At 47.7% G+C, this 15,962-nt stretch overlaps 1 protein-coding gene across 3 annotated transcripts; it reads left to right on the plus strand.

The window, feature by feature from the left end:
• The first annotated feature begins 462 nt into the window (after nt 1-462).
• Nucleotides 463-15,863, plus strand: LOC122363912 (glycosylphosphatidylinositol anchor attachment 1 protein-like). Of its 3 annotated transcripts, none has more exons than XM_043333731.1 (13): nt 463-492; nt 6,832-6,983; nt 7,360-7,454; nt 7,652-7,774; nt 8,068-8,227; nt 8,536-8,687; nt 9,110-9,262; nt 9,631-9,749; nt 10,025-10,212; nt 10,750-10,898; nt 11,298-11,503; nt 11,906-12,064; nt 14,662-15,863. In XM_043333731.1, the coding sequence occupies exons 2-13, from the start codon at nt 6,836-6,838 to the stop codon at nt 14,906-14,908; spliced, it is 1,899 nt and encodes a 632-aa protein (XP_043189666.1). In that variant the 5' UTR covers nt 463-492; nt 6,832-6,835; the 3' UTR covers nt 14,909-15,863. The 3 variants fall into 3 exon arrangements, with proteins under 3 accessions (XP_043189666.1, XP_043189667.1, XP_043189665.1); XM_043333732.1 differs by having other exon boundaries at nt 489-558; XM_043333730.1 differs by having other exon boundaries at nt 490-518.
• The last annotated feature ends 99 nt before the right edge of the window (nt 15,864-15,962 follow it).

The raw sequence follows: 15,962 nt of genomic DNA on the forward strand, positions 1-15,962 counted from the left end.
GCTTAGAATGAAACACAATTTCCCGCGTCCTGCGACAGTTTGAGCTTATCACGTTCTAGCATTTATTAAAAAAAATCAAATTGTTCAGTCAAGAAACCCTGTATTAGCGTAAAACCGGGATTACCAAATGTTTGGTAAACCCGCCAAATCAATTAGTGGCCATTGATCTGTATGTTTGCATGCATTTTTGGCTGCAATGCGACATATTAAGAGCTGAAATTTTGTGTTCAGGAAGCACAAGAGGGGCGAAACGCAGACAGTTTAAAGTGAATCAAACTGGTAATTTAAAGGGTTTTTGCAAAAAGTTCATATAAAATTCAGTATTTGTTCAATTTTGTACCCTTGTTTCACTTGGATTTCTAAATTGCTTTTTCCTCGACGCAAAAAAGCAGACAGTTGATTTCCGCCAAACGCAAAAGGAATACATTTTGATCGTGTTTTGAACACGATTTTTTCGGCTTGTCTAGCTTTCGTATCAGTGTGCAATTGCCTGTATAATTATTATCATATTTTAATTTGTATTTTAATGTGCCACTATTGTGCCGTATAATTTTGTGTGTAAGGACTTAGGCTACACGTTACACCCTCCTTTATCCCACCCAAGTATCCCACCCTACAAACTGGAGGCAAATAGAAGCAGAAGAGAAGAACACGTATTTTAGCCTGGAAAACTGGTGCAAAACTTAAATGATTTCAGTATTTTCTAGTTTCTACATCAAATCATAGTGCAGTAGGTAGCATAAGTACTACTGGCAAAATCTGCACATTCTCCATTGGCTGTTGTACAAACAAAACAAAAGGGAAGAACATGTTATTTCAGCGTTGAAAGGTTGTGCGAGGCCCGAAATCTTTTGGTACCTATTTTATTGTTGCAATACCGTAAAATGGGGTGTTAAGGGACAGTGGGGTGTTAAGGGACAGTTGCATGGGAAAACTTTGAGTCATATTAACTTCCTAATTTGAGAAGGTTCAATAAAAACTTCAGTGTGGTAGTTGACACTGTTTTGCTCTTTACCATAGGAGAAAATCAGTAGGCGGAACTATGGTCAAGCGTACCCATTTTCGGGAACGCATTTTCGTTCCCATGTTTGGGAACGATAAACCCAAATATGGGAACGCCATGTAGGAATTATTTAAAACAAGAAAAAGAACCGTTAAATGACGTCCAAAAAATATAAAACGATCGTGAACCGCCTGATATTTGTCTCAATATTGTTGGGAAAGAGTTTGATATTGTAAGGCCCATCGTAGTTTCAAATCGTTCCCCTATTTCTAAAGCAGTCCATCATCCGGGCCGCGAACCCAAATTTGGGAACGCTCTCGTACACTGGCGCTGCAAGCGTTCCTTATTATGGGAACGGCGTACCCAAAATTGGGAACGATTTCACCGACGCCTTTCAGGGGCTCTTTTCATTAACAAGCATCATGTCCAACGCCGCAAATTATTGTTAAGCAACAATCATCAGATGACCTTTCCGGCAAGACCGTCGCATGTTTCGCCCGGTCTTCTGCGCTTTTATTCCCGTCGATCTCGCAGCGGGCACGCCCCCTCTGCAGGATTACGTAATTCACAACGCTCAGCGATGTTCAACAAGGTCTTCCATACCTATATCCACCGTCCGCGCCGAGGGTGGAGACATGTCAAGCACCTGTCTGTTTATCACCGATAGTTGACGAGCACAAGGAAGTATCCAAAAATGGGAACGCTGAATATGTTACACCCTCAAAACACCTAGTCCTATGGAAAATCTAGTTTTTTCCTTTCTTAATGAGTGTAAGTGGCAAAAGGCCTGGTAGGATGGGCACTAGGAATGATCGAAATCAGCATAAAAATTATAAATAAGCCACACAGAGCGACCTATATAAGAGAAATTCCCCCAAAACGATCATGCTTAGAAACACGGAAGACAAAAACCACGCTCATGACGCTCCTTATAAAACAATGCTAAACAGCTAGCATCCAAATAAAATATGTCTTTCCGGGTTGATAAAATACAGCTGAATAATTTTAAACCACTGAAACTGAGTTTTCAACAGTAGTTCGGTAAAATCACTGACGTTCCACGCGGTCGTGCACCCCGAGACCAAAAGTCAACAATATTACCTCGGGACTGTCCGCGTGTTCGCTTGCATATGTCAGCGGTGTCGCTAGTATGAAACTTCATAACCAGGCGAAAATTATTATACTTGACCTCAACATGTAAAAAACGCTTCATTTTCCTTTAAATTGCATGTTAAATGTAGTATAACCCATGTTTTCACCATTCCGTCATTTCAAAAAAATCATTAAAAATATCATTCGACGGTCAATTTCCTTGTTCAACGGTCAGATTAAAGATAATTTTATAGACATTCAGTAGATACTTAAATTAGCGTGCACTTTTTTGAGACGTGATGCACTAATGAGTTTTAGTGGGCGAACGGCCGAAAAATTACCTTCCGTTCCCGTAAATGGGAACGCCCGTTCCCATATTTGGGAACTCCGTTCCCAAAAATGGGAACGTTCCTATATTTGGGTACTCGTGACCAGGGCTGCGGAGTCGATGGATTTTCGGCGACTCCGACTCCGACTCCGACTCCGGCTTTCAAAAACCAGCTCCGACTCCGACTCCGACTCCGGGCAGAATTGTCGACTCCGACCGACTCCAACTCCCGACTCCGACTCCGCAGACCTAGCAGGGCTGCGGAGTCGACAGATTTTCGGTGACTCCGACTCCAACTCCGGCTCGGGTTTCTAAAATCGACTCCGACTCCGACTCCGACTCCGGTCACAACTGTCGACTCCGACCGACTCCGACTCCGACTCCGACTCCGACTCCGCAGCCCTGCTCGTGACCATAGTTCCGCCTACTGAAATGGTATGGTTTTTCATGCAAGTGATTTGGTTCAAAAATGGATTTGAAAATCATGCTACATTTTCACAAAATTGAAACATCTCCAAAACTCTGTGTGTACCACATAAACTAGTGGGTGTACAGGGAAAATGAATGCATAGGTGTATTGTCACATGTATTGCACATGTTTCCTGAAAAACTTGTGCAAATCCACCCATTCATTCATCATCCTCTTCCTCTTTTCCGGATACATGCATATTTTGAGGTGGATGTGGGGTGCTAAGGGACAGGGAAGAAAAAATGAAAAATAATATCTAAATATAATTTAATTAAGGAGGCATGGAAAACACCAAATTCCACTTAAAATGCTAGCAAGTTCATGCTTTTATCTCTAACATATCTTAAGTTAAGTAACAAAACATCTCAACACTCTCGTTTACAATGATGGGTCAATGGAGACTGATGTAGGTAAATGTGATGTCATCATAAAAAGGCTAAAACAAGGAGGGCAACATAATGACAAGTGACTAGCTTCAACATGGGTTTTTATTGATGACAGAAGATTACTTTTTGGTGCTGTTTACCTTATAATTAGCACATTTTCCACAAGCGTAAACTGCATTACACGTAATTGGCTAAAAAGGTCATTAGTGGTGAATTAACCTGACTTGTTTTGTGACAGAATATGCAAAACATTTCAATAAATAAATTGTGTGCCCTTCCACACCCCGATTGTGGGCATTTGATGACCATTTCTTGGAATAATATAGGTGTCCCTTAACACCCCACATTGGGGTGCTAAGGGACAGTGATGAAAAATAATAAAAAATAATATACAGGTATAAATCTTAAAAAACTTTAATGTGGCAGGATTCCATGACGGTTTTTCGTCCAGCCGATTTTCGTCGGACAATTTTTCGTCCGCAGATTTTCGTCCGACTTTTTTTCGTCTCACATTTTTTCGTCTGTACATTTTTTCGTCTGTGCATTTTTTCGTCTGTTCATTTTTTCGTCTGTACATTTTTTTGTCCGAACATTTTTTCGTTCGTATATTTTTTCGTTCGTGCGTTTTTTCGTCTACAATTTTAACGTAACCTAACCAAACCTAACCTAACCTAACCTAACCTAACCTAACCTAACCTAACCTAACCATATACCACCTAACCTAACCTAACCTAACCTTACCTAACCTTACCTACTGATGTTTGCCTACCGGGGGATAAGGAAAAAGTTACTTGCATGAATAGATTGCAAGCAATGGAAAGTCAAATATTTTTAGGTTAAGTGGTTATGCATCAGGCTATGCATCAGGCTCTGGCTTCAGGCCTTCGGCCTGAAGCCAGATACACAACCACTTAACCTAAAAATATTTGACTTACCATTGCCTGTAATCTCTCCTAAGGCATTGCCTTTGGCACTGCACTGCTTCACAGTTCACCCCGAGTGTTATTATGACGTCATTTGCCTCACAGTTGAATAGCATTGTATTATGTTTTCACTCAACCTTGGGTGCACAGACGTAAAATTTATGGGACCGTGTATATCACACCACGGTGAGATTTACACAATACCGGCCATTTGTGTAAATCACACCCACCCCGGTGTGATATACACAAAATCTACTACGTAGTGTAAATCACACCCGGGTGAGGAATACACAGAGAGGGCAGCTGTGTGTATATCTCACCACGATGTGACCTCATAGCAACGCTGAACGTCCATTGGTCAGAGCAGTGACTCTGCTCGCCCATTGGTCAGATCAGACTAAGCACTACGAATATTCCGGCGGGATTCCGGGCGTCCTCTCTCTCGGAATCAGGTGACCGCCTGGCCTGGTGGTGAAGGTGCTTGCACCGTGATACGAATGTTGCGGGTTCGAGTCCCGTCGGTGCGGGCGCTTTTTCCCGCATTTTCGCTTTTCCTTGGTAGCGGTGGGTTCGCTGCCGACCGACAAGTTTAAAAGCACCAATACAATATGGAAAGCGACGTCTGAATGCTCGTGGCGAAGCGGTGCAGTGCCGAAGGCAATGCCTTAGGAGAGATTACAGGCAATGGTAAGTCAAATATTTTTAGGTTAAGTGGTTGTGTATCTGGCTTCAGGCCGAAGGCCTGAAGCCTGATGCACAACCACTTAACCTAAAAATATTTGACTTACCATTGCTTGCAATCTCTTCATGCGAGTACCTTCTTCCTCATCCACGGGTAGGCAAAAATCAGTAGGTCAGGTTAGGTTAGGTTAGGTTAGGTTAGGTTAGGTTAGGTTAGGTTAGGTTAGGTTAGGTTAGGTTAGGTTAGGTTAGGTCAGGTCAGGTCAGGTCAGGTCTAAGGTTTGGTTAAGTGTATTGTTACCGTGCCTACTGTGTAAATCTCACCCAGGTGCTGCGTGGTTTGACACCCAGGTGTGATTTACCCACTACCGAGCACACAGTGTATATCACACCCTGGTGAGATTTACACATTGGCTAGGCCTACTGTGTAAATCACACCCAGGTGCTGCGTGGTTTGACACCCAGGTGTGATTTACACACTAGGAGCACATTGTGTATATCACACCACGGTGTGATTTACGCATTTGCCGGGCCTACTGTGTAAATCACACCCAGGTGCTGCGTGGTCTGACACCCGGGTGTGATTTACACACTAGGAGCACATTGTGTATATCACACCCCGGTGTGATTTACGCATTGCCGGCCCACTGTGTAAATCACACTCCGCGTGGTGTGATATACACAGGAGTAGTGTATTGTGTAAATCACACCCGGGTGAGGTTTACACTACAGTGCGATGCATTATGTAAATCTCACCGTGGTGTGATATACACGCGTCCAAAATTTATTGAACGAAAAAATGTCCGGACGAAAATATGTACAGACGAAAAAATATACGAACGAAAAAATGTCCGGACGAAAAAATGTCCGGGCGAAAAAATGTACAGACGAAAAAATGCACAGACGAAAAAATGTACAGACGAAAAAATGCGAGACGAAAAAAAGTCGGACGAATATCTGCGGACGAAAAACTGTCCGACGAAAAAATGTCAGACGAAATTTTGTCCGGACACGGCTGAATAATGGTGTGAAACAAAACCAGTAATATTTATGATGTTTAGGTTGGGTAAGTTATGTTAAGGTTAGGCTGGGTTAGATAAGGCTAGAGTAATTTTAGATTTTTGTGAGTTCAGGTTAGAATGGAAATGGGTCATTTCCCTCTATTGCACAGTTTGCACTCTTAAAACTGAAGAAATTCACAAAATAAAATCATGAAAAGAAAGAGCACGGCCTTCTAAGGTAGAAAAGTGAGATCACGCATAGATACCTATGATACTTTTTACACAAAACATTTATAAGTTACACCCAACAACTCGCTGAGTCGGGTTAGGTTATGTGATATATAAGTAGATTTAGGTGGTAGGGTAGGGTAGGTTGTAGCCAGGTTAGTTGGTAAGGTTATTAGATTAGGTTTTTTCATTTCTGCTTGTATTGTACTGTACCTGATTTTTTTTAGTAATAAACGATAGTATGAACAATTTTCTAGGTTGATACATTTCTAGGTTGTGACACTATGGTGTGGTTTTTGTTCAATTTCGAGCCCAGTGTGCAAAAGAGGGATATGACCAAATTGTGAGAGAGTAATTTTCATCATTAATGCTATTTGTGTCTATTTTTACTTTTTACTGTTGTTTTCAGTATTATATATGCTCTTACTGCTGACTCCCTCTGGCCTGGAATGCAATCAATTCCATGAACTTTGTCACCTGTGCAAATCCCTTCTTGAGCATAGCTTGAAACTTGGTTAGCCCATGACGGCCAAAGCCTCTGACTAGTTGCATCTGCAGTTGCTGAGCATTGCATTATGAATTGAAGCTCATCAGAATCATTGGCTATCATTTGCCTGTTCTATATAGATAAAGGTAAAAAAAATAAAGGTTAAACATTCCTTGTTCTATGTGCTTATTGTCTTTAGTGATAAGGTTTATACAGAATAATTATACTTTCAGAAAAATGGGTCTTTTAACAAGTCCTACTGCTGGAGGTAGTTCCAAGAAGTTTGCAAACATTCTTATCAAATGGGAACCAGTTGTGTCACCACTTCTGTACATTGCTGGTATCATTTGGTTTCTGGCTCTGGCTTATCACCCATATAATGCGGGTAAGTCTAAAAAATAAGGACTTCTGTATTATAGTAAATTGCATGATGCTTTCATTGAGAGAATGTTGTTATGGTCAATGTGAGCTCTTTCAGGACATTGTAAATGCTTACATTGTAACTGTCTTTTTGTTCTTTGCTGTCACTTCTGGTTTCATCTATCAATATAACTTGTTGAAACAAGGATTGCTATATCAAAATGATATATGCCCATGGACGTTTACTGAATTGCATTGGTAATTTTAATTATAGCAGCAGTCACCAGCAAAGTCTGAATGAAGCTAAATGCAGATAAATCACAATCAAGCCGATACAAGTTCTCCTTGTTCATTGGATGTTCTTGAGTTGAAGTGATTTTTAAGATTATTACATTTTTCAGGCACGTATTTCTCCGAGAACGCCCTCCTTCCGGGCCTTGTTACTAACGAATTCTCCGACGGCAGTGAACTCGCTCGTCTTCTGAAGGCTCTAGAGGTAAATTGTCATGACATTACTGGAAATTCTTATAGGTTAAGGGGTACCTGTTCAGATGAAACAGCTTGCACCAGTGGGAAATGTATATTATTTATTTGAATCTCCCTGGTTGTATCAGCCGGCATGTCTGTCCTCCCTCTGTGTTCCCATATTTTAACCCCACACACTCTCCGTCTCACGTCCCTCATCTCCGGCAGGCGGAGGCTGCCGATCACCCGGACACGGTGCCCCACCCGTGGATCCGCGCCCAGTTCCGTCAGCTGGGACTGCAGGTGTACCCGCACAACTTCACACTACGCTACCCGCTCGGCAACGGATCGGTCAGTATCACCGTGGGGAATGTGATTGGCACAGGCGGCAGACCAGAGCTCGGAGGAGTGGGGACATGGGGATATGGGGGTAGGGTTTGGACGTAAGTGAGGTCGGGTGTGATACCTTCACGTGTCTTATCGTTATATCATTGACTCAGCACCAAGAATAGCCATTCGGGAAATGAGAAGCTTGCGTGCGTCGTGCATACATGCAATGTCTGTCAAGACATCGATATCAGATAATCACCTGTTGCTCGCGCCCGTCTACCTCTGACCACCTCTTCCCGTGTCCTCCCGGCCAGGTGTTCCACGGCGAGAACACGTACGCGGTGCTGCGCGCGCCCCGCAGCGGCAGCACTGAGGCGCTGGTCCTCTCAGCACCCTACCGCCGGCCCGGAGCGCCGCATCCGCCCAACCACGCTGCCGTGGCCATGCTGGTCGCGCTGGCCAAGTACTTCAGACGTGAGTATCTAAGCAGGACCACCACTATCATAATTTTGTGAATGATGACTGGCCTGATCGCACCTGTCTTATCCAATCAAATTAGTGTAATGCTTTTAATTCGGTAATTGCCTTGGCTGTTCATCAATTCACTCGATGTGGCATTTACTTCATTGATCGTAACGCTGAGTTTTATTTATATTTTTTTGCAGCCGATGATTCGAGTGCATTTTGGTTATGGGCTGGCTACATCGCTACAATTGAGTATATGATATAAATGTCGGTAATTTTTTTCGGAATCTGACCCCTCCCCTGCGCCCCCGCCCCAGGTCAGGTGTACTGGGCCAAGGACATTGTGTTTCTGGTGACGGAGCACGAGCAGCTGGGAGTGGCCGCCTGGCTGTCGGCCTACCACCAGCAGCCGGTGGGCCACGGCCTGCTGGACGCCGGAGACCTGCCCGGACGAGCTGGGTCTATACAGGTGCGGAGAAACGGGGCGTGAGCCGTGAGGTCGGCTGCATGCAGTTATGGCAAAAAGTAGGGGTGTGAGTTTGGATAAACAAGCCGTTTTGTAGTTGTCAGCAAAGTTGGGTGGACTGAAGAGGGCGCTATGGATGTCAGGGGTTCACTATTTTTCAAGAAGCTTTGTTTGCCATGGTCGCTTCATAAGAATAGATGATGAAAGATAGTCTGTTATAGTTTGAGCTATATGGGCAAGAACATTTCGCTTCCTTTCAGCAGTCTCTGTGCATCCGATCAAGCTGATCAGGTTCGCTTCATATACTCTATGTAAGCCTTCGGCTGGTGGTATAGCGGTTGGTCCCGAGCGAGCCCACCGATCGGTGTTTCCACAGTGACGCCTAGTAACTACCGCTAACCAGTGTTTCGTGCCTCCACCGCCAGGCGGCCATTAACCTGGAGGTGGAGTCAGCGACGGTCAGTCACGTGGACGTGCTGGTGGAGGGTCTGAACGGACAGCTGCCGAACCTGGACCTGGTGAAGATGGCACACTGGATCTGCCATCAGGAGCACATCCAGCACACCACGCAGGGGCGGGTGAGACGGGGGAAATCAGGGGAATGGGACGTAGAGTCTAGAGGTGTGGAAAACTGGAGACATTGGGACGGCGGGGGAGCTGCATTGGGGGATAATATTTTGTGGATAGCGGGGACCACGATGAGGCAGGGACGGCGGGATGAAGTCGCAACAGGGCTTTATGGTGGCGTGGGAAATATTTGGCTAGGAAAGTATCGAAGAAACGAGGATTTGAAATGCTATCCAGATTTCAAGGACCCACCTTTAAAGGATGACATAGGAAACTGGTAAAATTGTCATACCAATTATTGGGAAACATCATTTTGTTGTTTTCACCTCAAACCCTCAGTGTATGTTCCAATTCAGTTCTGGCCGTTTCCGTGCGTCAGGCGGACCACCCTCGGCCGCACTCGGAGGCGGGCTACCGGCACTCACTACAGACTCTGCTGCACATGATGGCCAGCCAGGCGGCTGGCACGCCGACCGGCAACCACGGACACTACTTGAGGTCAGTGGCGGCACCGGCGCCGGGGAGACAGCACGCTCAACGCCCCAGCTCACGAGGGCGGCGTGCTAGCTATGTTGAGTCATGATAGTGAATCACAGTTTATGGAGAACTTCGGTATGACTACAAACTTCGGTATTAATTTTAACATTGCGCTCCCCAATGACTAAGAAAGATACTGACTATGATGAAATTCATAAAGCTTATGTCTGCCTTGTTCTATGTTTGAAAGCCCAGGCGCGGTTTTTAAGCAGTGACCTCGTCCCCCTTCTTATCAGGTACGGGATCCAGGCAGTGACACTGCGCGCCCTGGACGACCGCGCGATGCCGGGACCCCGGTCGGGTCTCTCCCACCTGGCTCGCGTGCTGGAGGGCATGTTCCGGTCGCTGAATAACCTGCTGGAGCGCTTCCACCAGAGTTTTTTCTTCTACCTGATGCCGGCCACGGGACGCTACATTTCCATCGGTGGGTGGTCGGACGGCGTCCCGGCGGCTGCGGGGCCACCGAACCATGTCGTTGGAGAGGTCCCTGGTAGACAATCTGTTAGGGGTGATATGTGTAAATATCGTAATTTGATTGACTTCCCGCTTCAGCTAATGATGTTTTGTTAATCGATAGTGCTCCCTTTATGTAAAGTTGTGCTAGCTTGTACGTGGGCTTGGATGACGTTGTGTCTGTTAACTTTTCTGATGCGAATTCCGATCATTGCTGACGTCACGAATCGAAGATTCTTTTTATACCACCAGCTACACACCTTATCATACGCCAACTCACATGTGAACTGCTACAGACCCGCTACCCATCACTACCATTCCTCCTACCTCGTCTGTCTCCTGCAGCCTACTGACCCCTCTGACCCCTGTGACCTCTCTGCCCCCTGTGACCCCCTGTGACCTCCGTCTGCCCCCTCTGACCGCCGTCTGTCCCTGTGACCCCTTGTGACGCCTATCTGCCCCCTCTGACCCAAGTCTGACCTGCCGTGTCGCCCTGTCCCCGCACCAGGTCTGTACATGCCGCCGTTCGCGCTGGTGGCTATCGGTATCGTGCTGAGGGCGCTGACCTGCTGGCTCCGGCTGCCGGACACAGACGACTCGGAGAGGCAGCAGGAAGCTGAGGGGGCGGAGAGTGTCGGGAAGAAGGGCGGGGACGCGGTAAGAGAGCAACAGAGAGGGAAGAGCTTGTGGGTGCTGCGAGAGGTCTGGGAGAGCCCAATAGAGGGGCTGTTTTTTATGATCGACAGTTTGTTGTAGGTTACTGACGTATTCAATCGAAAGAGCGGGATTTCGGTGGCATGACATTTATCTGAGGCCTTAGGGCTATATTTTCTTTTGTGTGTTCTTCTGGTTTCCCTTTTGGTGTAGAATACGCTTTTCATATACCCGGTTTTGATAAATGAAACAATGTTACTTCCATGCTAAATGCAGGTCATTCCTTCCCAATATGAGGTCTGTGCAGAAGACGTTCTCCCATGCCGCTTTTTCTCCCAGCCACCCAGCATGCAGCGTCTCTCATTCCCCTGCCTCACGTCCCCCCCCCCCCCTCCCCGGCAGTGTGACCGTCCGTCGGAGCCGTGGCCGCTGGCGGCCGTGCTGCCGTGTGTGCTGGCGCCTCACGCGCTGGGCGCTGTGACGCTGGCCGGCCTGGTGCCGCTCACCCAGCTGCTGGCCGCCGCCGGCTGGCCCACCGAGCGGGCCGTGTTCGCCGGCCTGCTGACGGTCAGCGTGGGCAGCCTGCTGCTGCCGGCGATCACCAACAGGTGCGGACCGCGCGGGCTGCCGGCTGACGGGGGTCGTGGGACGGCTGTCGGTTATTGGGACGCTGGGGAAGATTTATGTTTGTTGTATGGACTCGGCTGGCCCATACTGTGGTCGAATCACTCTCAGCTGTATATTACATGGGTCTGAGTCCGTTCTTGTGAATAAGTCCAGACATAGACTATACCTATATACCGGCATATAGTGGTCTGGAAGAGTATCAGGATTTGATTACTTCCACTAATTGTCACCAGAAACTGTGTGCGACTTTCCTATTTGCTGCTTATACAGCAGTTATTTTTTTTTTCGCTGAACGCGTGTCCCCTATCGCCCGCCCCGCGCCCCCGTCTCTGACCCCTAATGTCACCCTCCGTCTCTGACTCGCCACGTCCCGCCGTCCTCAGGCGGTCGCCGCTCTCCGAGTCTGGCCGACTGCTGCTGCGCTGCGTCACGCTGATCGAGCTCGGCCTGCTCGTGTTCACCGCGGCTCTGTTCAACATATCGCTGGCGCTGATCGTCACCACACTCTATACGCCAGTGGCACTGTCGGCCAGATATTACAGGTAAGGGACGAAGGGCGGGGACGGGTTTCGTGGGCTGTGGGGCTAGCTGGACACTGGTCACTTGCCTATAAGCCGGGTGGGGATTGGGACACTCCTCTGAAAGTGTACATTAAGACCTCGTCATCGACGGGCCTGAACCCCAATAACCAACCGATCGCTCTTCTGACTGTTCCCGCCCTCTGAATGTCTCCGGCCCTCTGATTGCCTAACCACTAGGGTGGCACTTAATTTCGACTTTTTTAATTTCGACCGGGACGGGTAGCCATATTGTTCTACCCCACGAAAAAATGATCTGTATGAAATTTTATCAAAAAATATTTATATTTAGAGGTAGCTCAATGGGGTCATACTTGGTACATATTGAGAAAACGTATATTGTGAACGGGGATTCAGAGTGTGTCGCGCCATTCCAAGCATTGTCATATTTGAGCTGTAACACGTTTAAATGAATGATAGATGCCTTCCTATTTGTTTCATAACCACAGTGTTTCTCGCCGCAAACGCGCTGCGACGCAATGCGTGATTCAACCAATGGCCGTTCAGCGTAGTTTAGCTTATTTTGTTCGGTGACGGTGGCCCGCTGCTAGGCGTGCAACTTCAGCTCTTCTCTCGTATTACGATGGTTAGGAAGGGTCACGAGACTGCTGGCACTTATCGGGGTTACATAAGCAAATAAATGCGTATCAGGAATGGTTTTTCTTCGCTGAGTATTGTGATCCGTTTGTAATACGCATTTACTCTGCTCATGTATCCCAGGTTACTGATGCGCAGGGGGACACTGCCAGTGTACGGCCACAGGGCAGGTCTCCGTGTCTTCGTGATGTCAGGGAGAAGACGTGCACGTGAAAAAGATAAGTTGTGTTTTGCTAAGCCATTTCAGAACATTTTTCGCTAGCCAGGCTCAAATTGTCAGGCCGCAGCAAACGCTGTTCTACATAGAATCCCTCGATGAGTGAGAGTTGAAGGATTGAGTGAAAGCGCTCACTTTTGACACAAGTGCATCGAACACCGGCCTCAATGCAGGAGCCTGCACGATCATCAAGCAGCGGCTCGAGCAGGACTTGCTCCTTCTGACTTGCCACGACATTTACGAGTTTGTTCTATAAAGACATTTTCAGCCTGCCTCGGCCCGTCCAGCGGCCCGGACGTTGTTTTGTTTAAGCGCTTCCATAAAAAGTGGGCGGCTAGATGGAACGAAGCCATAAACCTTCCAAAACTGTGACATGTCCCACCTCCACAACCCGCGTGATGCTCTTGCACAGTTCGGTCGTATATCCTTGACCACCAGCACTCACGCGACAACCGTGAAATGCTGGAGCTGGCCATCACTGTCCTCGGTGGTGTTCCGAAACGAGGTATGAAGATCGCTCGCCCCGATATGCTCCTTGTGTGCTGGTTGACCAATGCCATTTACGCTATGAAGTTTTACCTCTTCCGAGCACAATCCCGGCTCACTACGTCTAAGAAGAAGAGCCTCCAGCAAATCGTGACCTTTGTGGTAACAACGTAGTTTTCGGCTCGATTCAATGCACCGCTTCTGGCGTCTGCACCAGTGCAAGATCTCGACCTCCTCAAGTCTCTTCTGGAGTACGAATTGGTGTCCGAACTGGTGTCCAAGGCGACAGCCATTGCCTTCAGCCGTCACCTCTGGTATCTAAATGAGAGGCTGGTCGCCCTCAACTTCTAATGAAGGAGACTACGATTGCTGCTACTAAACGTGAGATGGCTGCATGTTACGAGAGGAGGAGAGGGCCGAGTGCCCCTCCCCCCCCCGTCGAGCCCACATTGAGCTTACTATAGCTTCAGTCTCTAGCAAGTCCACGGCAGACTTCGTCATATCACAACTGGCTTCACAAGCTTCTTCAGCATCCTCGGTATGGACACCGACTTCCTCTTGAAGGAGCTGATTCTTTGGGAGGTCAAGCCATTCTACAACGCCGCCATGCGCTACATAAGGTCTCTTCACGCCTCTACGACTTCGCGGAACGAGGCATTTTGTTGATGGCCAGGAAATCGATCTAACCCCCACGAAGGATAAAGACTAACAGCAGCTCCTCTTGTAGGTCGTCGAGGAGCAAAGAAGCAAGCATTCTGACATACGCCAGGCGATCGTACCTTCTAAGTAGGCAAGACTAGCCGACGAATAACGTGTACAAGTGTTGGCTGATTACGGATGATACCGCTTTCTCTTTTCATGGAGTTATGCAGTAAGTTATGCATACCTTCAAAAGAATTATGTACCTCATATGTACCTATATATCTGAGCTTTAGGTGCTGAAACGTTTCGGTAAAGTCTTGGCAACGTCCAATGTCATTGTGAACATCAGAAATACACGTGGAAATTAAAATTCGGCAAAGTTGTGTTTTTCACAAAAATGTGAACTTTGACCTGGTTGAGCTACCTCTAAATAAACATATTTTCCAAAAATATTTTACACGCAACGTTTTCTCGGGTGGTAGAACAGATTGGCTGCCCGTCCCGTTGAAAATTCTCAAAACGAAATTTTAGCCCCGTTTTAGTGCCACCCTACTAACCACCCTGTCTCACCGTCTTGCTGCCCTGTCTCCCCTGACCTCAGCCCGCCCCGTCTCCACAGCTCCGCGCCGGCGCGTCTGCTGGCGTCTCTCTGCCTGCTGCTGGTCCACCCGTTCACGCTGCAGCTGGCTGCTGTGGCGCTGGGCGCCCCGGCGCTGGCCTGGCGCGCCGTGCTGGCCGCCGACCAGCGCGCGCTGGCCGTGGCGCTGGTCGACTCACTGGTGTACGGCGCGCGGCTGCTGGATGTGGCGTGCACCGTGCTACTGCCGCTGTGGCTGCAGATGTGGACGCTGGTGCACTGCGGATGAGAAGGCTGCTGTCAGAGCTCAGCCGAGACAAGGTCAGTGCCGACGGCGGGCAGTGAAACGCACAGCGCTGGTGCTTGGCAGAGCTACGTGGGAGTTGGACACAGCCTGATCTCTATTTCGGTGATCGTACCACCGTACCACCGTTTGAACGTCCGCAAGTCATACCAAGACTGAAGTTCAAGGCGGCGTTGAGCGCAAGGTGCGCTCGCGATGTGTCAGTTGAATAGACTCAATTCATATGAGCCCTCGTCAGTCAACTTATCATTCCCTCATTCTCGCTGCTCACTGCCATCAAAGCTCTGGCCGTGGCGTGACGCGAGAGCCATTGTGATGGACTAGTCGTTTGCTGTTCACTGGGCGTCGCAGGCGTGTCCTGTGGCGCCTGTGGTAACGTCCAAGAGAAGAGTGGTTTTGCCTCCAGGGACCACCAATAAAACACGATGAGATTTACCAGGGCGAGTGATAATGCACAAACTGTATTGACGCAGCAGTCCGAACCGTACTTGTCGATGTTTCACCACGCCGATTCTGTGTAGACATGCATGACGCTTCGAAAGATTGAAGCTTTACACGTGCAGAATTAGCCAACCCGGAGGGAGGGATTGGAGAGGAGTGGAGGAGAGACGGCTCCCTGTCTCAGAGTTCAGTGGATGAACCCGCCGAGGCCGCCGTGCGTCGCCCAAGGGGGGGGGGGGCAAATCTTCTTGGTAATATGTAACGTAATGCGTTTGTAAGAGTCTGCCGGCGTTTACATGTTCGGATGTCGCATGTGCGGAATATACATTAATCATTTCACATGTATGCATGTGAAATGATCAATGAGTAATATTTATGGGGACCTGGCCGGGGCTGAGCCGTTGTCAATGACATGCTATCTTCATTCTGCATCTATGCGACCGTAATGTTATATGTCAGTGTAGAATGTAATGCCCATACACATGGTATGTGATCTTTATTTGCAACTTTACTGGTTTAGGCCAGTCGATATGCCTGTACGACGGTGGGTCAGTGGGTATCAAGTCAGTTATCATGCTAGCTACATGCTTGCCGTGAT

This window comes from Amphibalanus amphitrite, unplaced genomic scaffold (assembly GCF_019059575.1).
Source record: "Amphibalanus amphitrite isolate SeventyFive unplaced genomic scaffold, NRLGWU_Aamphi_draft 000647F_arrow, whole genome shotgun sequence".
In the NCBI taxonomy this organism is placed as follows: Eukaryota; Metazoa; Arthropoda; class Thecostraca; order Balanomorpha; family Balanidae; genus Amphibalanus; species Amphibalanus amphitrite.